We start from the raw sequence: 25549 nt of genomic DNA on the forward strand, positions 1-25549 counted from the left end.
AATCAAGACTGCTGGGAGAAACATCAATAACCTCAGATATACAGATGACATCATCCTTATGGCAGAAAGCAAAGAGGAACTAAAGAGCCTCTTGATGAAGGGGAAAGAGGAGAGTGAAAAAGCTGGCATAAAACTCAAGATTAAAAAAAAAAAAACAAGATCATGGCATCTGGTCCCATCACTTCATGGCAAATAGATGGGGAAACAATGGAAACAGTGAGAGACTTTATTTTCCTGGGCTCAAAAAATCACTGTGGATGGTGACTGCAGCCGTGAAATTAAGATGCTTGCTCCTTGGAAGAAAAGCTATGACCAACCTAGACAGCTTATTAAAAAGCAGAGACGTTAGTTTGCCAACAAACATCTGCCTAGTCAAAACTGTGGTTTTTCCAGTAGTCATGTATGAATGTGAGAGTTGGACCATAAATAAAGCTGAGTGCTGAACAACTGATGCTTTTGAATTGTGGTGTTGCAGAAGACTCTTGAGAGTCCCTTGGACTGCAAGGAGATCAAAGCAGTTGAATCAGTCAAAAATATTCACTAGGAGGACTGATGCTGAAGCTCCAATACTTTGACCACCTCATGTGAAGAGCTGACTCATTTTAAAGACCCTGATGCTGGGAAAGATTGAAGGAAGGAGGAGAAGGGGATGACAGAGGACAAGATAGTTTGATGGCGTCACTGACTCAATGGATATGAGTTTGAGCAAGCTCCAGGAGATGGTGAAGGACAAGGAAGCCTGGCATGCTGCAGTCCATGGGGTCACAAGTAGTTGGACACGACTAAATGACTGAACAACTTAACAGCAACCACAAAATTTGCCTCATAATTTAAATTAAATGGTTTCAGTTTATTTGTTTCACTTAAGTCATTTTGCCATTTTAATGTCCTTTATATGACTTTGTTTCCTCACAGAATATGTCAGCAAGTACAGTGGAAATTCGTGAGTTTTCATTATGTTTCTGACACTGGTTTTATGACCTTTGACAATCGCACCACTTCTTGGGCATTTGTTCCTATGGAAGGTTGAATTCTTTTTCTAGTTGATTTGATATGTCACCTGAAACTTAATAATTATTAATAATATCACATGCTTAATAATAATAGCATCTATGATTTTAGTTGTGGGACATGGTGTGTTTTAGTCACTCAGTTCTGTCTGACTCTTTGTGATCCCATGGACTGTAGCTCACCAGGCTACTCTGTCCATGGAATTCTCCAGGCCAGAATACTGGAGTGGGTAGCCTTTCACTCCTCCAAGGGATCTTCCCTATCCAGGGACTGAACCCAGGTCTCCTGCATTGCAGGAGGGTTCTTTACAGTGTAAGCCACCTGGGGGCATCAGCCAGAAGAGAACCTTGAAATCAAATGTAAACATGCTCTGTTTTAAGGAAATGTTGTGATCGTCAATGCACATTTGAAAACTTAGGCTCTAATAAAAATAAATGAAAAAAAAAAAATGAAAACAGGCTCTAATTCTAGTGTCTGAGTTTTTAGAGGAATGTTTTGGTAGATTTAGAATAATGTTAACTACTTTCTACTTCAGAGCCCTCGTTTTACTTAATATTCTCCCTCAGGGATGCCAAGTTCTGTTGTTGCTGTTCTAGTTTTTCCTCTCAATAGGGATCTCCAGCTAGCTTGCTTCATCCTGAAAATGAATGTTTGATATTAATAGATAGCTGTACCTTTTTGCAATTTGCTTTTGTAACATGTTACCATTTTCTCCCTCCCCTCACCATTTATAACTCTGTGGCAAATCTAGGGCTTATGGTGGAGAAGGCAAATGGATTCAGTGTTGTGTTAACTGGTTAGTTGTTAGTAAATGCTGGCTCCCTGAAGTTGCACCTAGAAGGGCTTTTGCGGGAGTATCTGGGCTTTGTGGTAAAAAATGCAGTAGTTGACATTTGAAGTAAAGTAAATGTGGCTTGTAAACTATTCCTTTATATTGTTAACTGATTTACTGACTGATCAGTCACTGAAACTTGTCTATTCAGCAGTTCAGAGTATCTGTTGCCTCCCTTTCTATTTCTGCTGCCACCATTCTTGTTCAGGAGGTTATCACCTTACCCCAGACTATTAAAATGTTTTCTGAATTATTCTCTGTGACAGCAGAATTCATGTCTTTGATCTGTTTTTCACATGTTGTGTAGTTAGCTTCTCAAGCAAACATTGGATTGTGTGATTTTTCTTTACAGAAACTTTCGAGTGTTTCCCCTTTGCTTACAGAATGGAATCCAAGCACCTTAACATGCTGTCCAAAATCTTTCCTCATCCTGACCACATATCCCCTTCCAGTCATGTCTCAGACATGAGGTCTAGCAAAAGTGGAGTATTTGCTAAATGTCAAATCTCTTGTGTGTTCTCTCCCTTCCCACTACTGTTGGTACTTTCCTTTGGAATGAGACTTCACCTTCTCCCTGGAAATTTCTGTACCTATCTTTGCTTATCAAGGTTAACTCATGATGTTTTACTGGATTTCTGAAACTGGAAATAATTTTCTTTCTTTGAGTTCTCACACTACATTTCCTAAGAGTTCAGTTCAGTCACTCAGTTGTATCCGACTATTTGAGACCCCATGGACTGCAGCAAGCCACAGTTCCCTGTCCGTTACCAACTCTCAGAGCCCAGTCAAACTCATGTCCATTGCATCAGTGATGCTGTTGAACCATCTCATCCTCTGTCGTCATCTTCTCCTCCTGCCTTCAATCTTTCACAGCATCAGGGTCTTTTCCAATGAGACAGTTCTTTGCATCAGGTGATGCTTCAGCATCAGTCCTTCCAATGAATATTCAGGACTGATTTCCTTTAGGATTCACTGGTTGGGGCTTGCAGTCCAAGGGATTCTCAAGAGTCCTCTAACACCACAGTTCAAAAGCATCAATTCTTCGGTGCTCAGCTTTCTTTACAGTCCAACTCTCACATCCATACATGACTACTGGAAAAACCATAGCTTTGACTAGAGAGACCTTTGTTCCTCTAGTAATATCTAGCAAAGTAATATCTGGCAAAGTAATATCTCTGCTTTTTAATACCCTGTCTAGGTTGGTCATAGCTTTTCTTCCAAGAATAGGCATCTTTTTATTTCATGGCTGCAGGCACCATCTGCAGTGACTTGGGAACCCAAGAAAATAAAGTCTCTCACTGTTTCCACTGTTTCCCTATCTGTTTGCCATGAAATGATGGGACCAGATGCCATAATCTTAGTTTTCTGAATGTTGAGCTTTAAGCCAACTTTTTCACTCTCCTTCACTTTCATCAAGAGGCTTTTTAGTTCCTCTTCACTTTCTGCCCTAAGGGTGGTGTCATCTGCATATCTGAGGTTATTGACATTTCTCCCGGCAATCTTGATTCCAGCTTGTGCTTCATCCAGCCCAGCGTTTCTCATGATGTACTCTGCATGTAAGTTAAATAAGCAGGGTGACAATATACAGCCTTGACATACTCCTTCCCCTATTTGGAACCAGTCTGTCGTTCCATGTCCAGGTCTAACTGTTGCTTCCTGACCTGCATACAGGTTTCTCAAGAGGCAGGTCAGGTGGTCTGGTATTCCCATCTCTTTCAGAATTTTCCACAGTTTGTGGTGATCCACCCAAAGGGACTCAGGCATACATATGCATATATTCATTCTCTCCCAAATCCCCTGCCCATCCAGGCTAGCACATAAATTTGAGCAGAGTTCTATGTCCTATACTGTAGGTCTTTGTTGTTTATCTGTTTGTATATAGCAGTGTGTATTGACCTTCCCGAAGTCCCTAACTATCCCTTTCCCCCAGGCAACCATACATTTGTTTTCTAAGTCTGTGAGTCACTTTCCCTTTTGTAAGTAAGTTCATTTGTATCATTTTCTTTTTCCTCATATAAGGGATGTCATATGATATTTTGCCTCTGTCTGATTTACTTCACTCAGTATGACACTCTGTAGGCCCATCCATGTTGCTGCAAATACATTATTTCGTTTATTTTAATGGCTGAGTAATGTTCCATTGTAATTATAAACCACATTTTCTGTTGATGTACATCTATGTTGCTTCCATGTTTTGGCTTTTGTAAACAGTGCTGAAATGAACACTGGGGTGCATGTATATTTTGGGCCATGTTTTTCTATCGATATATGCCCAGAAGTGGGATTGCAGGGTTATAAGGTACCTATATATTTAGTTTTTTAAGGAATTTACATACTTTTTTCCATAGTGGCTGTACCAGTTTACATTCCCACCAACAGTGCAAGAGAGTTCCCGTCCATCCACATCCTCTATAGCATTTGTTATTTGTGGATTTTTTGATGATGACCATTTTCACCAATGTGAGTTTAAAATCATTGTAGTTTTTACTTACATTTCTGTAAAAACTAGTGGTGTTAAACATCTTTTCATGTGCCTGTTGGCCATCTGTTTGTCCTTGTTGGAGAAATGTTTATTCTGGTCTTCTGCCCAATTTTTGAGTGGGTTGTTTGTTTTGATGCTATCATCATAAGTTGTTTGTAAATTTTGGAGACTAATCCCTTATCGGTCACATCATTTTCAAATATTTTGTCCCAATCTATGGGTTGTCATTTCCTTTCGTTTATTGTTTCCTTTGCTGTGCAAAAGTTTTTGAGTTTAAGTAGATCCTTTTTTTAAAATTTTTGCTTTTATTCCCATTATTATGGGAGATGGATCAAAAAAGATATTGTTGTGATTTATGTCAGAGATTGTTCTGCCTCTGTTTTCCTCTTGGAAGTTTGTAGTGTTCAGTGTCACATTTAGGTCTTTAGTCCATTTTGAGCTTATTTTTGTGTGTGGAGTTAAGGACTGATTTGATTTCATTTTTTTAACATGTGCACTATATGTGCACTATATTTTTTCCCCTGCACTATATGTTAAAGAGACTGTTTTTCCAACATTATCTTGCCTCCTTTGTCATAACTTAATTGACCATAGGTGCATGGCTTATTTCTGGGTTTTCTATCCTGTTCCATTGATCTATATTTCTTTTTTTGTGTCAGTATCATACTGTTGTGATGACTGTGGCTCTATAGTATAGTCTGAAGTCAGGAAGCCTGATTAGAACTGCTTTTACTGCATCCCATAAATTTTGGACTGTTGTGCTTTCATTTTCGTTTTTCTCTAGGTAATTTTTAAATTTCTTTTTCGATTTCTTCAGTGATTTAGTGGTTGTTTAGTATCATATTGTGTAGCTGCTACATGTTTGTGTTTCTTAGAGGTTTTTTCTTGTAATTTATTTCTAATCTCATAGAATTGTGATCAGAAAACATGCTTGATATGATTTTGATTTTTTAAAATTTACAAAAGCTTGCCCTGTGGCCCAGCTTGTGGTCAGTACTGGAGAATTCTCCATGATCACTTGAGAAGACTGTGTACCCTGCTGCTTTTGGCTGGAATGCTCTATAAATATCAGTTAAGTCCTGCTCATCTAGAGTGTCATTTAAGGCCTGTGTTTCCTTATTGATTTTCTTTCTGAATTATCTGTCCATTGACGAAAGTGGTAAAGTCTCCCACTATTATTGTGTTATTGTCAATTTTGTCCTTTATGTTTATTAGTATTTACCTTACATATTGAGGTGCTCCTATATTGGGTGAATTTGGATTTATAGTTGTTATATCTTCTTCTTAGATTGAACCCTTGATCATTATGTAATGTCCTTCTTTGTCTTTTATAACAGTCTTTGTTTTAAAGTATAGTTTGTCTGATATGAGTATTGTTACTCCAGCTTTCTTATGATTACCGTTTGAATGAAGTACCTTCTCCCATCCCCTTACTTTTAGTCTGTAAGTGTCCACAGGCCTGAGGTGGGTCTATTGTATACAATATATGTATGGGTCTTGTCTTTGTATCCACCCGTGCAGTCTATGACTTTTGGTTGGTACATTTAATCCATTTACATTTAAGATAATTATCGATATGTATGAACCTATTGCAATTCCGTTAATTGTTTTGGATTTGTTTTTGTAGATTTTTTTCCTTCTCTTGTGTTTCCTGACTATAGAAGTTCCTTTAGCATTTGTTGAAAAGCTGGTTTAGTGTGCTGAATTCTTTTAACTTTTGCTTGTCTTGAAAGTGTTTAATTTCTCCATGAAATCTGAACGAGAGTCTTATTAGGTAGAGAATTCTTAGTTGTAGGTTCTTCCCTTTCATCGCTTGGAGTGTATCGTGCCACCCGCTCCTGGCTTGTAGTTTCTGTTGAGAAATTGTCTGATTACCTTATGGCATTTCCTTTGTATGTTGTCTTTTTGTCTCTTGTTGGTTTTAATATTTTATGCTGTTCAGTTTGATTACTGTGTCTGGGTTTGTCCCTCCTTGATTTTATCCTGCTTTGAACTCTGTCTTCCTAGACTTAGTTGGCTATTTCCTTTCCTATACTGGGGAAGTGTTCAGCTATTATCTCTTCAAATATTTTCTCGGGTCCTTTCTCTCTTCTTCCTCTGGAACCTCTATATTTTGAATGTGCATTTAATGTCATCCCAGAGGTCTCTTAGGCTGTCTTCATTTCTTTTCACCTTTTTTTTTTCTATATTCAGTTTTGCAGCAGATGCTTCCATCATTCTGTCTTCTAAAGTCACTTAACCATTTTTTTGCCTCAGTTATTCTGCTATTGATTCCTTCTAGTGTATTGTTCATTTATGTTTGTATGTTCTTTAGTTCTACTAGATCTTTGGTAAACATTTCTGTAAACATTTTTGACATCTTCTCCATTCTGGATCATCTTCATTATCATTATTCTGACTTCTTTTTCTGGAAGGTTGCCTATCTCCACTTCATTTAATTGTTTTTCTGAGATTTTATCTTGTTTCTTCATCTGGAACAAAATCTTATTTCTTTTCATTTCTGTTAGGTTTCTGTGATTGTGTTATTGCTGCTGGAGGCTTCTTGGACTGTAGTTCTTGTTTCTTCTGCCATCTCTGGATGAGGATAAGTGGCTTGTGCAGGCTTCCTGATGGGAGGCACTTGCTGTGGGGAAACTTGTGGGCAGGGCTATGCTCGGTAAAACTTTAATCCAATTATCTGCTGATGGGTAGGGCTGTGTTTGCACTGAGGCAACCCAACCTGGAGTTGCTAAGTCCCAGAGGACTTAAGCCTGATAGGTACCTCCCAGGACTGTTGCTGCCAGTGCCCCCGTCTTCACGGTGGGTCACTGTCAACCATGCCTTTGCAGGAGACCTTCAAACACTCATAGTAGGTCTGGTTCAGTCTCTTGTGGGGTCACTGTTCCTTTCCCCTTGGTCCTAGTGCACATAAGATTTTGTTTGTGCCCTTCTAGATTGGAGTCTCTTTTTCCCCCAGTACTGAGGAAGTCATATAATCAAATCCCACTGGCCTTCAAAGTCAGATTCCTTGGGGATTCCCAGTCCATTGGCTGGATCCCTAGGCTGGGGAGCTTGATGTGGGGCCTAGAACCTTCACAACAGTGAAAGAACTTCTTTGGTATTATTGTTCTCCAGTTTGTTGGTCACCCATTTGGCAGGTATCGGATTTAATTTTATCATTTGTGTCCTTCCTACCATTTTGCTGTGGCTTCTCCTTTTTCCTTGATTTGGAATCTCTTTTTTTTTTTTCTTATGGGTTCCACTGTGCTGGGAGAAATATCATTAACCTCAGATATGCAGATGACACCAACCTTATGGCAGAAAATGAAGAAGAACTAAAGAGCCTCTTGATGAAAGTGAAAGAGGAGAGTGAAAAAGTTGGCTTAAAGCTCAACATTCAGAAAACTAAGATCATGGCATCTGGTCCCATCACTTCATGGCAAATAGATGGGGAAACAGTGGAAACAGTGGATGACTTTTTTTTGGGGGGGGGGGCCCTCCACAATCACTGCAGATGGTGATTGCAGCATGAAATTAAAAGACGCTTACTCTTTGGAAGGAAAGTTATGACCAACCTAGACAGCATATTAAAAAGCAAAGACATTACTTTGTCAACAAAGGTCTGTCTAGTCAAGGCTATGGTTTTTCCAGTGGTCATGTATGGATGTGAGAGTTGGACTATAAAGAAAGCTGAGCACTGAAGAACTGATGCTTTTGAGCTGTAGTGTTGGAGAAGACTCTTGAGTCCCTTGGACTGCAAGGAGATCCAACCAGTCCAACCATTCCATCCATCCTAAAGGAGATCAGTCCTGTGTGTTCATTGGAAGGACTGATGTTGAAGCCGAAACTCCAATACTTTGGCCACTTGATGCGAAGAACTGACTTATTTGAAAAGACCCTGATACTGAGAAAGATTGAGGGCAGGAGGAGAAGGGGATGACAGAGGATGAGATGGTTGGATGGCATCACCAACTCAGTGGATATGGGTTTGGGTGAACTCTGGGAGTTGGTGATGGACGGGGAGGCCTGGCGTGCTGCAGTCCACGGGGCCGCAAAGAATCAGACACGACTGAGTGACTGAACTGAGCTGCCTGCTTCCTGTTGATGGTTGTTCAACAGCTAGTTGTGATTTTGGTGCTCTGGCAGGAGAAGATGCCTAGCTGACTTTTATCTTGATGATCTCTCCATTGATGTCAGTAGGATGTTGAAGTCTCCTGCTTTTATTGTATTATTGTTGATTTCTCCCTTTATGTCTGTCAGTATTGGTTTATATATTTAGACACTCCTCTATTGGGTGTCGGAGAAGGCAATGGCACCCCACTCCCGTGCTCTCACCTAGAAAATCCTGTGGACGGAGGAGCCTGGTAGGCTGCAGTCCATGGGGTCGCTGAGAGTTGGACATGACAAAGCGACTTCACTTTCACTTTTCATTTTCCTGCATTGGAGAAGGAAATGGCAACCCACTCCAGTGTTCTTGCCTGCAGAATCCCAGGGACAGGGGAGCCTGGTGGGCTGCCATCTATGGCATCACACAGAGTCGGACATGACTGAAACAACTTAGCAGCAGCAGCAGCAATGAGAAATTTAAATTGCAAGGTTCAGGGACTAAGTTATGAAGAGTTTATGGAGTTTTTTTCTCCTATTATAAAGGATCTAAATTTTTTGTTTTTGACCTTACCACTATATGTTATGGATCCTAATGGCTAGAAGAAATAATGTTCAAATAAAGTCTATGATTAAGAATATTTATCTTTATTGTTGTTAGAAATCCATTATTTTCTGTTTGTCGTTAAAGATTGTATGGCTTTTTTTTTTTTAAGATAAGTAAGGTAGGTACTAGAATCACATCATTTTCATTTATATGTGTATAACACAGTTTTTGAGTTCCAAGCACACTGCAATATTTGTACGGTCTCTCCTTGATTTTTATGAACTCTGAAAGAAAGAGCTGAATTACGTTTTTAAAGGACACTTAATGAGCAAAACTAGACACAGGGAAAACTGAAAATTTCCACTTAAATGGAGCACTTCCTTTATAAATATATAACACAGTATATTCTCAAATGGAAATGTTTTAAAATTTTACTGGTTTTTCAATCATTGCTGGAGTCACAGTGTCTGCTTAAGGGACAAATGGATTATTTTTATTTGATTTCTGACTAGTAGTCTTTGACAGTCCCAAATATAAACATGTCTGATGGTTTCTTTTTTTGGGGGGGAATATTTGAAAATGTAGTCTGATTTTCTTTTTCTTTTTTTGGTGTGTGCTGTTCTGTTGACTATATTTGTATTTTCTCAGTGTATCATGATTCCATGGAAAGAGTAATTTTTAAGAACCTGAAATATGAAAATGTATCAGGTTGATATGAAAAAAAAGCATTTTAAATATTAAGCATGGTACTGATAAATGCACATGGATGGTACTCTTGGTAGAAAAATAAGACAGGGTAAACATGAGATTTTTATTGTAAGTATTAAATATAAAAATGCAATGTAGCTTTTATAAATTATTACCAGCTAGTGGAGGATGAATATGCAGCACAAATTTAAATTTTAGAACTTCTAAGTCATTATTAATTTAATTTATATATTACTTTACATTTATATGTTTATACATTTATATAGATATTTTGGTATTACATTTACCTAGCATTTCCTTTTTTCTTCAACAGAAATCTTCTTGACCGAGACACGTTTTCTAAATCTGATCCAAGTAAGTATTTACCTTGCTTTTTGAAATAGTCCATTCAGGAGGAGAGGAGGCAACAGAGATGCGATGGTGCAATGGCATCACTGACGCAATGGACATGAGTTTGAGCAAACTCTGGGTGATAGTGGAAAAAATGGGAAGCTTGGTGTGCTGTGGTTCATGGAGTCACAGAGAACTGGACATGACTTAGCAACTGAACAACAACAACAACTTATTTTACTTACTTGACTTTGTAGAAAGTTGTATGAAAATTATAATTTTTACTTAAATATTGTCTTAAAGACTAGAAAGCAAGGGGGAATACGGTCTCAGGCCCTGCATTCTTATCTACCTGGGCAGTACTCTGGCTAAAGAGAGGAAATTGCTTAGCATTTTGAGACTAAGAAGAAAATACAAATGACTCCAATGCAGGACAATTCATTTTGAAATTAAAACCTGACTGTAAAGCCATATGACAGAAATTATATTTGAAAGACAGCTGTAATGGGCCATAATTCTAAGTGATCAAGTCACAAAGTAACAAGTTTCCTTTTTTTGTGAATAAAGGAAGTATATAAAGTCATGTATAACCAAGTGAATTACATAGCATCTTGAATGAGCTGAATTTTTTGATTACTAATTATGTATATATTGAAAGCTGGAGATAAATTGTACAATGAAAGCCAATTTTAATTAGAAAACAATAGAAATAATATATAAATCAAAAAAAGAAGTTGATATCCAGTTGCTCTCCATCTCTTCAAATGTATGAAACTGTGTGGTTTAATGACGGGAGAGAGGTTTTTTCAGTTGATGAAAGAGTTCTTGAGATCGTCACTGGAGAAAAGGCATTGCAATTTGTGGGTATTAAAAGTTCCCAGGACTCATCAGTAAGTGAATGGGATATTTTTATCCCTTAATCTTTACTCTAGACTCTTAATCTACCTTTTTTGGACCTTCATTTGTGGTTGACAGGATTTCTTGTTTACAAACATTGAGGATAGGAGTTGCAGATATTAAATTTAACATTTGATTTGGTGCAGATTGTCCTTCCTATGATGCTTCTGAGGATTATAACTATCCTAGGAAGAGCATGACCTATGACTGGTAACAAACTGAAACACTTAAAAACTGCTTGTGTGTGTGTTAATTGCTCAGTTGTAGCTGACTCTTTGAGACCCAATGGACTATAGACTACCAGGCTCCTCCATCCATGGAATTTTCCAGGCCAGAGAACTGGAGTGGGTTGTCATTCCCTTCAATAGGGGATTTTCCTAACCTAGGAATTGAACCCTGGTCTCCTGCATTGCAGACAGATTCCTTACCAGCTGAGCCCCCAGAGAATTCACAAAACTATTTAACCTTAGTTAAAAAAAAAAATCATCTACATTTGTAGCATAATATAATTGTAGATGTTAGCAAATAACTATTGTATTTTTGTTCTAAGACCTATGCATGTTAAGGTCTAAAGACCTGTTATAGTTTTTTTGCTTATTTATAAAAATTTTAATCATGTGATAATTTATTAGCAATTTTCCTGCCAGAGTAAGGTGAGGTATTAAGAACAAATTTTAACATACCTTTTGGACAGCTGAAAAATAAATTGGGTTTGTTCACTTGATATTTATAAAAAATGTTTAGATATATTTATTTTTTTCATCTTTTTGTAGTTTGTGTCTTATATATACAAGGAGTTGGAAATAAAGAATGGAGAGAGGTAAGAATTGGAATTTTTAAAATATGATTTTTATGCTGCAAGACATGGTATAAGTTACAATGTAATCAAGATGATACTTTCCTGTTTTTAGTTATTTTAAGTCATCTTCAACCCAAAGATTTAATTTCTTTTTAATTTCATTTTAATTTGATGGAAGCAATTTTTGTGTTTTGTTTTTAACAGTCTTCAATGTTTAGCTCATTTATGATCTTTCTGTGAAATAACCTAGCCTTGATTTGTGTTTTCCTCAGTCTTACATAAGTTTAGTATTACCCAGTTCTTACACAGTTGAAGTGTGCGTTCAGTCTCACTTTTTGAAGTCAACTGCTGATTTTATAAAATATTGCTTTAGAGGATTTTAAGTGTGGTGATTGATATCAATTATCAATTATTGATATCAATAATAGGAAACTCAGTTTCCTATTATTAGGTTGGTGCAAAAGTAATTGCAGTTTTGTATTGTTGAAATTGGCCATTTGATATTGGAATACATTTAAAATATAGAAGGTTATGTCATACATCATTTTAATGGGCATTTCTCTCTTTATTTTTTTTTTTTGCTAATGACTTATTGCTTGGTATAATATTATTACTTGTTTATTTTATATTTATTTTAGACTACGTAAATGATGTTAGACAAATTGCAAATTCAGGTGGTTTTCTTATTTGAGTACAAAATGGGTTGTAAAGCAGCTCACAACATCAACAATGCATTTGGCCTGGGAATTGTTAACAAATGTACAGTGCAGTGGTGGTTCAAGAAGTTTTGCAAAGGAGGCAAGAGTCTTGAAGTTGAGAAGTGTAATCACTGGCCATTGGAAGTTGAGAACAACCAATTGAGAGCCATCATCGAAGCGGATCCTCTTACAACTAAATGAGAAGTTGCCCAAAAACTTATCATCAACCATTCTATGATCATTTGGCATTTGAAGCAAATTGGAAAGGTGAAAAAGCTTGATGCGTTTATCATGTCTCATGAGCTGACCAGAAATCAAAACAAGCATTTTTGAAGTGACGCCTTATTCTACACAATAATAATGAGGCATTTTTTAACTGGATTGTGATCTGTGACAAAAAGTGGATATTTTTATGACAACTGGCAATGACCAGCTCAGCTGTTGGACAGAGAAGAAGCTCTAAAGCACTTTCCAAAACCAAACTTATACCAAAAAGAGTTCATGGTCTGCTGCTGGTCTCATCCACTTCAGCTTTCCGAATCCCAGTGAAATCATTACATCTAAGAAGTATGCTCAGCAAACTGATGAAATGCATGAAAAACTATAACGCCTGAAACTGGCACTGGTCAACAGAAAAATCCAATTCTTCTCCATGGCAACACCTGAGGGCATGTTGCACAATCAAAGCTTCAAAAATTGAACAAATTAGGATACAAAGTTTTCCCTCATCCACCATATTCACCTGACTTCTCACCAACCACCACTTCTTCAAGCATCTCTATAACATTTTGCAGGGAAAACACTTCCACAACAAGCAGGATATGGAAAATTCTTTCCAAGAACTTGTCAAATCCCAAAACATGGATTTTTATGCTACAGGAATAAGCAAACTTATTTCTCATTGGCAAAAATGTGTTGATTGTAATGGTTCCTGTTTTGATTAATAAAGGTATGTTTGAGCCTAGTTAAATGATTTAAAATTCACAGCCTGAAAGCATAATTACATTTTCACCAACCTAAATACAAATACTTTGTTTAATGGAGTAAAAGCAAGGAGGCAGAATTATACTTTTTCATGGTTAATGATTTTATTATTTTTATTTCATTATAGTTGATGTGTGATATTATATAAGTTACAGGTGTATAATATACTGATTTGCCTATTTTAAAGGTTGTACTCCGTTTGTACTTATTTTAAAGTATTGACTAAATTCTCTGTGTTATACAGAATATCTTTACAGCTTGCTTCATACATAAAGGTTTTTACCTTCGTCCTTAGTCTTAAGGACCTTTAGCCTTAGTCTTGGTCCTCTACCCCTGAATTGCCCTCCCACTTTCTCTCTCTCCCCGTTGGTCACTGCTAGTTTCTTCTTTCTGTCTGTGAATCTTTTTCTTTTTGTTATATTCACTAGTTTGTTGTATTTTTTTTATATTCCACATATAAAGTAGCTTATTTCACTTAGCAAAATATTCTCCAAGTCCATTGATGTTGTTGCAAATGTAAAATTTCATCATTTTTATATGGTTAATATGCCATTATATGTATGATGTATGTGTGTGTGTGTATATATATATATATATATATAGAGAGAGAGAGATACAGATATAGATATATCTATATATATCTATATCATGTCTTCCAGTTCAAGAACATGGTGTATTTTTCAATCTGTTTCATCTTCAGTTTCTTTCATCAGCATCTTATAGTTTTCTGTGGATATATCATTTCAACTACAAACAGTGACAATCTTACTTCTTCCTTACCAATTTAGATTTTTTATTATTTTTTCCTGTTTAATTGCTGTGGTTAAGATTTCCAATACTGTGTTGAGCGAAACTGGTGAGAGTGGGTAACATTTTCTTGTCCCTGATCTTAGAGGTAATTATTTCAAATTTATACTGTTGAGTATGATATTAGCTGTTGGTTTTTCACATATGGCCTTTATTATGTTGTGGTATATTTCCTCTATGGTAACTTTCTAAAAAGTTCTTATAATTAATAGATATTGAATTTTGTCAAAAGCTCTTTTCTGCATTTATTGAGATGATCACATGGTTTTTAATCTTCAATTTATTAATGTGATGTATCACATGATTGATTTGTGGATAATGAAAAATCCTTGCATTCTTGTCATAAATATCATTGGTCATGGTGTATTGTCCTTTAATTCATCATTAGAGTCAGTTTGCTAGTATTCTGTTGAAGATTTTTTAATCTGTTTATCAGTGATATTGGCCTGTACTTTTCTTTCTTTCCTTTTTTTTTGTCTAATATTGGTATAAGGGTGATGCTAGGTTCATAGAATGATTTTAGAAATGTTCCTTTCTTTGGAATTTTTAGATATATTTTTAGAAGAATAGGTGTTAACTCTTCTGTAAATGTTTGGCAGAATACACCTCTGATGTCATGTTCCCTTGGACTTTTACTCACTGGGAGTGTTTTAATTACTGATTCAATTTCAGTATTGGTAATTCTTCTGCTCATATTTTCTATTTCTTCTTGATTCAGTCTTTGGAGATTATATGTTTTTAAGTATTTGTCTGTTTTTTCTAAGTTTCTATTTTATTGGAATTTAGCTGTTTGTAGTAGTCTTCTTGTGATATTTTTTAGTAACATTTCTCTGGTATCAGTTGTAACATCTCCTTTATTATATCTGATTGTAGTGATTTTATTTCTCTCCCCCCTTTTCTTTCCTTGTTAGGTCAGGCTGAAGGTTTACCAATTTTGTTCATTTTCCCAAAGAACAGACTTTTAGTTTAACTGATTTTTTTCTATGGTTTTTTATACTCTATGCCATTTATTTCTGCTTTGATCTATGCTTTCTCTCTTAATAATTTTGAGTTTTATTCGTTCTTACTCCAAGTTCTTTAGGTGCAAGTTTAAATTGTTTATTTGGACTTACTGTTAAATCCTGATGTAAGCTTGTATTGCTATAGACTTCTCTCTTAGAACTGCTTTTACTGTGTCCTATAGGTTTTGGATCATTGTGTTTTGTGTTCATTTGTCTCTAGGTGTTTTTTTTAATTTCCTCTTTGGCTACTTCAGTGATCTGTTGGTTGTTTAGTAGCATATTGTTTAGCATCCATGTGTTTGTGGTTTTTTTCCAGTTCTTTTCTTGTAGCTGATTTCTAGTCTCAATCATTGTGGTTGGAAAGATTTTTGATATTATTTCATAAGTTTTGCTTTGTGGCCTACTATGAGATCTGTCTGAGAGAATGCTCCATGTGCACTTAAAAAGGATGTATATTTTGTTGCTTTCAGGTGGAATATCATATATATAAATATGTGTGTGTGTATATATATATGTATATATATATATATATATATATATATATATATATATAATTCATCTGGTCTAATGTGTCATTTAAGGCAAGTGTTTCCTTATTGATTTTACATATGGATGATCTGTCCATTGATATAAATGGAGTTTAAAGTCCCTTTACTTCTGTGTTACTGCTGTCAACTTCCTCTTCTGTGTCTGTTAACATTTGCCTTATATAATTTATTAATAGGTTCAGCATATATACTTATTTGCTGTTATACCTATATACTTATTTGCTGTTATTTTCTGTTTATATATACTTAGAGTTGTTATATCCTCTTGGATCGATTGCTTCATCATTATGTAGTGTCTCTCTTTGTCTTTTGTACCAGTAATTATTTTATAGTCTATTTTACTAAGTATTACTAACTCTTTGTTGAAAGGTTCCAATTTCTCATTATTCTTCTGAATTCTGTGACCATCTTTACCATTACTACCTGAACTCTTTCTTGAGTAGATTGCATATCTCCATCTCACTTAGTTCTTTTGGAGTTTAGCTTTACTTTTGTTCCTTCATCTCATACATATTCCTCTATTGCCTCAGTTTTCCTAAGGAGCTATTTGTATTTTCATTTTCTTAAAGTTCTGTTATGTTTCCTGACCTTAGAGAAGAGGCCTTATGTTGCTGTTGTTGTTCAGTTGTTAAGTCGTGTCCAGCTCTTTGTGACCCCATGGAGTGCAGCACTCCAGGCTCCCCTGTCCTTCACTGTCTCCTGGAGTTTGCTCAAGCTCATGTCCATTGAGTCAGTGATGCTATCCAACCATCTCAACCTCCTGTCCTCCCTTCTCCTCCTGTCCTCAATCTTTACCAGCATCATGGACTTTTCCAATGAGTCAGCTGTTCGCATCAAGTGGCCTGAGTATTGGAGCTTCAGATTCAGCATCAGTTCTTGCAATGAATATTCAGGGTTGATTTCCTTTAAGACTGACTGGTTTGATCTCCTTGCTGTCCAAGGGGCTCTCAAGAGTCTTCTCCAGTACCACACTTTGAAAGTGTCAGTTCGTTGGCACTCTGTCTTTTTTATGGTCTAGCTCTGACATCCATACATAACTACTAGAAAAACCATAGGTTTGACTATATAGACCTTTGTCATCAAAGTCATGTCTCTGTTTTTTAATACACTGTCTAGGTTTGTCATAGCTTTTCTTCCAAGGAGCAAGCGTCCTTTAGTTTTGTGGCTGCAGTCACCATCTGCATTGATTTTGGAGCCCAAGAAAATAAAATCTGTCCCTGTTTCCACTTTTTCCACTTCTATTTCCCATGAAGTGATGGGACTAGAGGCCATGATCTTAGGTTTTGTAATGTTGAAATTTAAACCAGCTTTTTTCCTTACTCTTCTTGCACGTCATCAAGAGGCTTTTAGTTCCTCTTAAATTTCTGCCATTAGAGTGGTATCATCTGCATATCTTAGGTTGCTGATATTTCTCCCAGCAATCTTAATTCTGCCTTGGGATTCATCCAGCCCAGCATTTTACATGATGTACTCTGCATATAAGTTAAATAAGAGGGTGACAACATACAGCCTTTTTTTGTATTCCTTTCCCAGTTTTGAACCAGTCCATTGTTCAATGTCTGGCTTAACTCTTGCTTCTTGACTGCATACAGCTTGCTCAGGAGACAGGTAAGGAGGTCTACCATCTTGAAGGTCCTATCTTTTTAGGAGATTTTCAGTTTGTTGTGATCCACACAGTGAAAGTGTTTAATGTAGTCAATGAACAGAACTAGGTGTTTCTCTGGAACTGCTTAGCTTTCTCAATAATGCGCCAGATGTTAGCAGTTTGACCTCTGCTTCCTCTGCCTTTTCTAAACCCAGCTTGTATATCTGGAAATTCTTGGTTAATGTGTTGCTGAAGCTTACCTTGAAGGGTTTTGAGCATTACATTGCCAGCATGTGAAATGAGCACAATTGCACGGTAGTTTGAACATTCTTTGGCATTGCCCTTCTTTAGATTGGGATGAAAACACCCTTTCCAGTCCTGTGGCCACCACTGAGGTTTCTGAATTTGCTGACATATTCAATGTAATACTTTAACTGGATCATATTTTAGGCCTTAAGTAGCAGATGTCATCTTTGCCCTAGCAGCACATTCCTTTTTTTGTCACCCAACATGTTTGCTTTAGGGGTTTCCTTTAAGAGAGCTATGTGCCTCTTTTTTTGGTTAACTGACTATGTGTGACCCCATGGACTGCAGCACTCCAGGCTTCCCTATCCATCAACAATTCCTGGAGCTTGTTGAAACTCACATTCATCAAGTTGGTGATGCCATCAAAACAACTCACCCTCTGTCATCCCCTTAAATCCCCTTAAATCTTTCCCAGCATCAGGGTCTTTTCTAATGAGTCAGTTCTTTGCATCAGGTGGCCAAAGTACTGGAGATTCAGCTTCAGCATCAGTCATTCCAATAAATATTCAGGACTGTTTCCTTTAGGATTGACTGGTTGGATCTCCTTGTAGTCCAAGGGACTCTCAAGGGTCTTCTCTAACACGGCGTTTCAAAAGAATCAGTTCTCCAGCACTCAACTTTCTTTATGGTCCAACTCTGACATCCATACACAATTCCTGGAAAAAATATAACTATGACTAGATGGACCTTTGTTGGCAAAGTAATGTCTCTGCTTTTTAATAAGCTGTCTAGGTTGGTCATAGCTTTTCTTCCAAGGAGCAAGCATCTTTTACTTTCATGGCTGCAGTCACCATCTGCAGTGATTTTGGAGCCCAAGAAAATAAATTCTGTCACTGTTTCCCCATCTATTTGCCATGAAATGATTTTTCCAGTAGTCATGTTTGGATGTGAGAGTTGGACTATAAAGAATGTTGAGCTCCGAAGAATTGATGCTTTTGAACTGTGGTGTTGGAGAAGACTCTTGAGAGTTCCTTGGGCTGCAAGAAGATCCAACCAGTCCATCTTAAAGGAGATCAGTCTTGAGTATTCATTGGAAAGACTGATGCTGAAGCTGAAACTCCTATACTCTGGCCACCTGATGTGAAGAACTGACTCATTGGAAAAGACCCTGATGCTGGGAAAGATTGAAGGCAGGAGGAGAAGATCCCCTTCTCAGAGGATGAGATGGTTGGATGGCATTACCCACTCGATGGACATGAGTTTAAGTAAGCTCCAAGAGTTGGTGATGGACAGGGAAGCCTGATGTGCTGCAGTCCATGGGGTCGCGAAGAGTCGGACATGACTGAGCGACTGAACTGAACTGATGGAACAAGATGCCATGATCTTTGTTTTTGAATGTTGAGTTTTAAGCCAGCTCTTTCACTCTCTTCTTTCACTTTCAAGAGGCTCTTTAGTTCCTCTTCACTTCCTGTCATAAGGGTGATGTCACCTGCATTTGTGAGGTTATTGATTTTTCTCCTGGCAATCTTTATTCCAGCTTGTGCTTCATCCAGCCCAGCATTTCACATAATGAACTCTGCATATAAGTTAAATAAGCAGGGAGACAGTATACAGTCAAAGGCTTTGGCATAGTAAATAAAGTAGAAGTAGGTGTTTTTCTGGAGTTCTCTTCCTTTTTTTATGATCCAACAGATATTGGCAATTTGGTCTCTGGTTCCTTTGCCTTTTCTAAATCCATCTTGAACATCTGGAAGTTCCAGTTCACATACTGTTGAAGCCTAGCTTGCAGAATTTTGAGCATTACTTTGCTAGTGTGTCAGATGAATGCAGTTGTGTGGCACGTTGAACATTCTTTGGCGTTATCTTTCTTTTGGATTAGAATGAAGACTACCCTTTTCCAGTCTTTGGCCACTGCTGCATTTTCTAAATTTGCTGGCTTGTTGAGTGCAGCACTTCCACTGCATTATCTTTTGGAATTTGAACTAGCTCAGCTGGAATTCCATCACCTCCACTAGCTTTGTTTGTAGTGATGCTTTCAAATGCCCGCTTGATTTCACACTTCAGGTTTTCTGGATCTAGGTGAGTGATCGCACCATTGTGGTAATCTGGGTCATTAAGATCTTTTTTGTATATTTCTTCTGTGTATTCTTGCCACCTCTTCTTAATATCTTCTGCTTCTGTTAGGTCCATTAGATCTATACCATTCCTATCCACTATTATGCTTGTCTTTACATGAAATTTTTCCTTGGCATCTCTAATTTTCTTGAAGAGATCTCTAGTCTTTCCCATTCTGTTTTCCTTTATTTGTTTGCATTGATCACTTAGAAAGGCTTTCTTATCTCTCTTTGCTCTTCTTTGGAATTCTGCATTCAGATGGATATATCTTTCCTTTTCTCCTTTGCCTTTCACTTGTCTTCTTTTCTTAGCTATTTGCAAGGCCTCCTCTGACAACCATTTTGTCTTTTTGCATTTCTTCTCTTTGGGGATTGTTTTGATCATCACTTCCTGTACAATGTTACGAACCTCTCTCCATAGCTCCTCAGATACTCTATCAGATCTAATCCCTTGAATCTATTTGTCACTTCCACAGTATTATCAAATTGAATTTACTTATCTTCCACTTGCTATATGACTGACATATAGTAAGACACTATATGATTAAGGCTACAGTGGTTCTCTAAGAGATCAAAATACCTTTTTAAGAATAAAAAAACTGGTAAGTGGCTGGTAAGTAAACTGCTACATTATAATATTCTATAAAGTTTATTGCAGAAGACCAACTGTAGATGGGAAAATTACCAGTGGGATTTATTTGGCTTCAAACCTAATATGATGCTGTGGTATTACATAGCTATTAAAAAAGCTAATGGAATTGGAGAATTTATTGAGGAATATGCAATACTGACATTAAGGAAGATAATGCTGTTATGTTGAACTGTAGGAAGCTGTCATTATTGTAGCTCTAAAATTGTTGAGTGTTTGCAATTTAGTGTGATTTCAATTAAATACTCTTGTATTTTGCTCTGGTAGAAGCAAATCTGGAGTGTTTGTTTTCATTTCTCCATTTGAGATTATTGAATGCCAACTATATATTTGAGGAGGGCTACCATCTCGAATGAAGTGATAGATGCTATATCACATGAATGAATGTTTAACCTAAAAAATGAAAAGTCTCTGAATAGTCAAAATAACAGCAGTATTCTGGAGCTAGAACTATAGTGGGTGCCCTATGTTCAGTCTGGGGTTGGACTAACTCATCAGGAAAAAACAATTGAAATTGTTTAGTTTTATTTACTTGCAAGTCTGATATTATGATGCTATAGAAGTCATAATTTTGTATTCTTATTATCAGTTTTCTCATTATCTTTTAAGTATTGAACATTATTTTACAGAATAATAGCAAGAAGCATCCTTTTATGATCTTGTGTTTGTGCTAAGTCCCTTCAGTTAGTGTTCAACTCTTTGTGACCCTATGGACTGAAGACTGTCAGGCTCCTCTGTCCATGGGATTCTCCAGGCAAAAATACTGGAGTGGGTTGCCATGCCCTCCTCCAGGGGAATCTTCCCAACCTAGGGACTGAACCTGCATCTCTTGTCTCCTGCATTGGGAGGTTGGTTCCTTGCCACTAGTGCCTCTTGGGAAGTCCCATTTTGATCTTAAAACATTTATTTCTCTCATGAAGGAGTTATTTAAAACACAAAGTAAACAGCTAGAATTTAGAGGGGATGAAGTCGAACAAAGGATTGAAATAACTATAGATGTTCTACTTCAAAAATTTTCTGACATCTGAGCCAGAGGACTTTCTGCTTTCATCAGTGACTTCCTCCTTATATGTCACAGGAAGAGTTCAACATGTGTTACAAAATCCATTACATTTTAAGACCGTTTCCAATAGCTGCTACCATACATGAAGAAATCCATTTATTCAAGGTTACTTATGGAGAATCAATCACACAAAAAACCACTCTAATAATTCAGTTCAGTTCAGTCACTCAGTCATGTCTGACTCTTTGCAACTCCATGAACCGCAACACACCAGGCCTCCCTGTCCATCACCAACTCCCACAGGTCACTCAAACTCATGTCCATTGATTCAGTGATGCCATCCAACCATCTCATCCTCTGTCATCCCCTTCTCCTCCTGCCTTCAATCTTTCCCCAAATCAGGGTCTCTTCCAATGAGTCAGCTCTTTGCATCAGATGGCCAAAGTATTGGAGTTTCAGCTTCAACATCAGTCCTTCCAGTGAACACCCAGGACTGATCTCTTTTAGAATGGACAGGATGGATACCTTTGCAGTCCAAGGGACTCTCAAGTCTTCTCCAACACTACAGCTCAAAAGCATCAATTCTTTGCACTCAGCTTTCTTTATAGTCCAACTCTCACATCCATACATAACCCCTGGAAAAACCATAGCCTTGACTAGATGGATCTTTGTTGGCAAAGTAATGTCTCTGCTTTTTAATATGCTGTCTAGGTTGGTCATAACTTTCCATCCAAGTAGTAGCATCTTTTAATTTCATTGCTGCAATCAAAATCTGCAGGGATTTTTGGAGCCCAAGAAATAAAACCAGCCACCATTTCCACTGTTTGTCCATCTATTTGCCATGAAGTGATAGGACCAGATGCCATGATCTTAGTTTTCTGAATGTTGAGCTTTAAGCCAACTTTTTCACTCTCCTCTCTCACTTTCATCAAGAGGGAGGCTCTATAGTTCTTCTTCACTTTCTGCCATAAGGGGTTGTCATCTGCATATCTGAGGTTATTGATATTTCTCCCAGCAATCTTGATTCCAGCTTGTACTTCCTCCAGCCCAGCATTTCTCATGATGTACTCTACATATAAGTTAAATAAGTAGGGTGACAACATACGGCCTTGACGTACTCCTTTTCCTATTTGGAACCAGTCTGTTGTCCCATATCCAGTTCTAATTGTTGCTTCCCGACCTGCATACAGGTTTCTCAAGAGGCAGGTCAAGTGGTCTGGTAGTCCCATCACTTGAAGAATTTTCCACAGTTTATTGTGATCCACACAGTCAAAGGCTTTGTTATAGTCAATAAAGCAGAAATAGATGTTTTTTTGGAACTCTTGCTTTTTCCATAATCCAGCAGATGTTGGCAATTTGATCTCTGGTTCCTCTGCCTTTTCTAAAACCATCTTGAACACCTAGAAATTCATGGTTCCTGTATTGCTGAAGCCTGGCTTGGAGAATTTTAAGCATCACTTTACTAGCGTGTGAGATGAGTGTAATTGTGCAGTAGTTTGAGCATTCTTTGGCATTGCCTTTCTTTGGGATTGGAATGAAAACTGACCTTTTCCTGTCCTGTGGCCACTGCTGAGTTTTCCAAATTTGCTGGCATATTGAGTGCAGCACTTTCACAGCATCATCTTTTAAGATTTGAAATAGCTCAACTGGAATTCCATCACCTCCACTAGCTTTGTTTGTAGTGATGCTTCCTAAGGCCCACTTGACTTCACATTCCAAGATTTCTGGCTCTATGTGAGTGATCACACCATCGTGATTATCTGGGTCATGAAGATCTTTTTTGTAATAATTAATACTTATTATTACTCTAATAATTACTCAGTATATTTGAAATTAGACAAGTAAAATAATGTTATAGATACTTGGTTAAATAATTTAAAATATCCATTTATCAATTTGACTTGTTTCTATTTTGTGCCTATCATACAGCTGTTGTGTTGGAAAGAAATTTAAATAGATAGCATTTTTATCTCAAGAGCATATAGTATATTTGAAGAGCTTTACCAGCAATTTCAGTATGTCTATAGTATCCATTTGCTGATTTAGGTATCAATGTTGCTGCTGCTGCTAAGTCGTGTCCAACTCTGTGCGACCCCATAAACGGCAGCCCACCAGCCTCCCCCATCCCTGGGATTCTCCAGGCAAGAACAATGGAGTGGGTTGCCATTTCCTTCTCTATTGCATGAAAGTTAAAAGTGAAAATGAAGTCTCTCAGTCGTGTCTGACTCTTAGAAACCCCATGGACTGCAATCTACCAGGCTCCTCTTTCCAAGGGATTCTCCAGGCAAGAGTACTGGAGTGGGTTACTATTGCCTTCTCCATAGGTATCAATACTATGTCAGTAATATAGTGGTCATGTTTTTATTTGAATTTAGATGTATCCTGGAAAATTATGTATTAACTAGCCACATGATTTTATTTTCTTTGATAAATTACTTTTATAAAATAAGGAGAAAAAAACAAAAAATAATCTTAAAATATGTGGAGACAAATGCTCCAAATAAAGTTGTAAAATTACTTAAAATTAATCTGTAGTTGAAATCTGCAAATTAAAAATTATATCTTACACTATTGCAATTACCTGCATATCTTCAAAAAATTCTAATGATTATGAGTTATCAAAGTAATTGATCTTTTAAAACAAAAATGTTATTTCAGTGAATAATAATTTTGGAGCTAGAAATGATGAAGTGACATGGATTTTAAAAATATGGAAACTCTTAGTGGCAAATGGAAATAGCAAAATAATATCTCTAAAGATGCACACATATTTGGTTTTGAGAGTTTCTGAAAATGTTAGGATTAACTTCTTTGAGTTAAATTTGAGTCATCTAAAGGTCATGTATTTTGTGAATTCTTTTAAACATTTAAAATTATAGAGTTGGTTCCCAATTCCCTAGGTTAGTGTGTAATGAAGCAACGTGAAGTTGTTTATAACACACTTTGTGAGTGTACTTTAGAGGCAAATCTAATGCCAAATGCTGATTACTGAATTTTGACATTGCCTCTGTTCTGTATCATTCTATTGACATTGAGCTGTTTTAATATTTATTCATGTACATGCTGACTAATATATGTATAATATGTAAATGCACACATGTTCAGAAAGGATTAGAAACTTATTCATAGCTCACCTTAAATGTTACTTTACCCATTAGTCTTTTCTAACCTTCACAACTAGAATTTCATCCTTTCACCTTTATGAAATATCATAACTTAAATAACTTTCTTTTGGTCCTTGTCACCATCTACTTTATATCATTCAACAAATATCAAAGACTTTTTTTGAACTTATTTTCCCTTATGTCTTTACTTCACTTCTTAATTCAGTGCTGTTTAAAGGTCAAGCTTCTCTGCTACAGCATTTAGAATACGGCTTTTGTTCTTAGAAGATGCTCAGTTAAGATTTGTTAAAAGGATGAATTTGAGGATACCTTCAAATATGGGCTAACACTTAACAACTGTCCTTTCAGAAATTATGAGTTGCCAGAATCATCTGTAGATAATTTTGTACCAGTGTTACATTTGTCAGGTGAGAACATTTGTGTCACATGCTAAATATGTTATAAGAGCCCAGTGCTTATTCTGATGCTTTTTGTTATAACTACATATTTAGGAATTTGAATTATAGCATCTATTGAAAAACATGCTTTTTACACCTTAAAGCTTAGGCTTGAAACCTCATTTCATTCTACCTTTTTATTCTATGAAAATTATAGAGGGAAGCATCTGAAGTTATTGATACAGGAAAGAGGAAACTCCCCACAGTCTTTAGGCAATCATGTGTTGCTAAACTGTTGAGGGTCCTGCATTTTTAGTGACACTGTCTTCACTATTGGATTCATGCTGTAGAGCAACTGAATATTTTTGTTTTGTTTGCTTTTACTTTCTGATTCATAAAAGAGATTTTAATTACAATGTACTGCAGAGCATTCAGTCTATCGATACTATATTCCTGTAGTAGATATTTGAAGGTTCTTAATGTATGTATCATGTCTCCGTTACTGTGATTGAGGGAGTCTTAACAGAAGAGAATTGATGAGAAGTTGTGTGGCAAGTGGTTGAAAGAATTTCATAAAAACAATTTTCTATGGAAGGTATAGTCAGTTTTAAGGCATTACTATTTTAGCTTCTTTTTCCCCAAGAAGAGGAAATGCAAAAAGGCAAAACGGTTTTCTGAAAAGGCCTTACAAATAGCTGAGAAAATAAGAGAAGTGAAAGACAA

At 36.8% G+C, this 25549-nt stretch overlaps 1 protein-coding gene across 2 annotated transcripts in view; it reads left to right on the plus strand.

The window, feature by feature from the left end:
- Window positions 1–25549, plus strand: part of CPNE8 (copine 8) — a 261900-nt gene that overhangs the window by 26562 nt on the left and 209789 nt on the right. For both annotated transcript variants that reach the window (XM_070454589.1, XM_070454590.1), the window contains 2 exons: window positions 9977–10017; window positions 11664–11710. In XM_070454589.1, coding sequence (XP_070310690.1) covers window positions 9977–10017; window positions 11664–11710 — 88 coding nt within the window. The remainder of the gene's footprint in view (window positions 1–9976; window positions 10018–11663; window positions 11711–25549) is intronic.

This window comes from Odocoileus virginianus, chromosome 24, assembly GCF_023699985.2.
Source record: "Odocoileus virginianus isolate 20LAN1187 ecotype Illinois chromosome 24, Ovbor_1.2, whole genome shotgun sequence".
NCBI classification, from domain to species: Eukaryota; Metazoa; Chordata; class Mammalia; order Artiodactyla; family Cervidae; genus Odocoileus; species Odocoileus virginianus.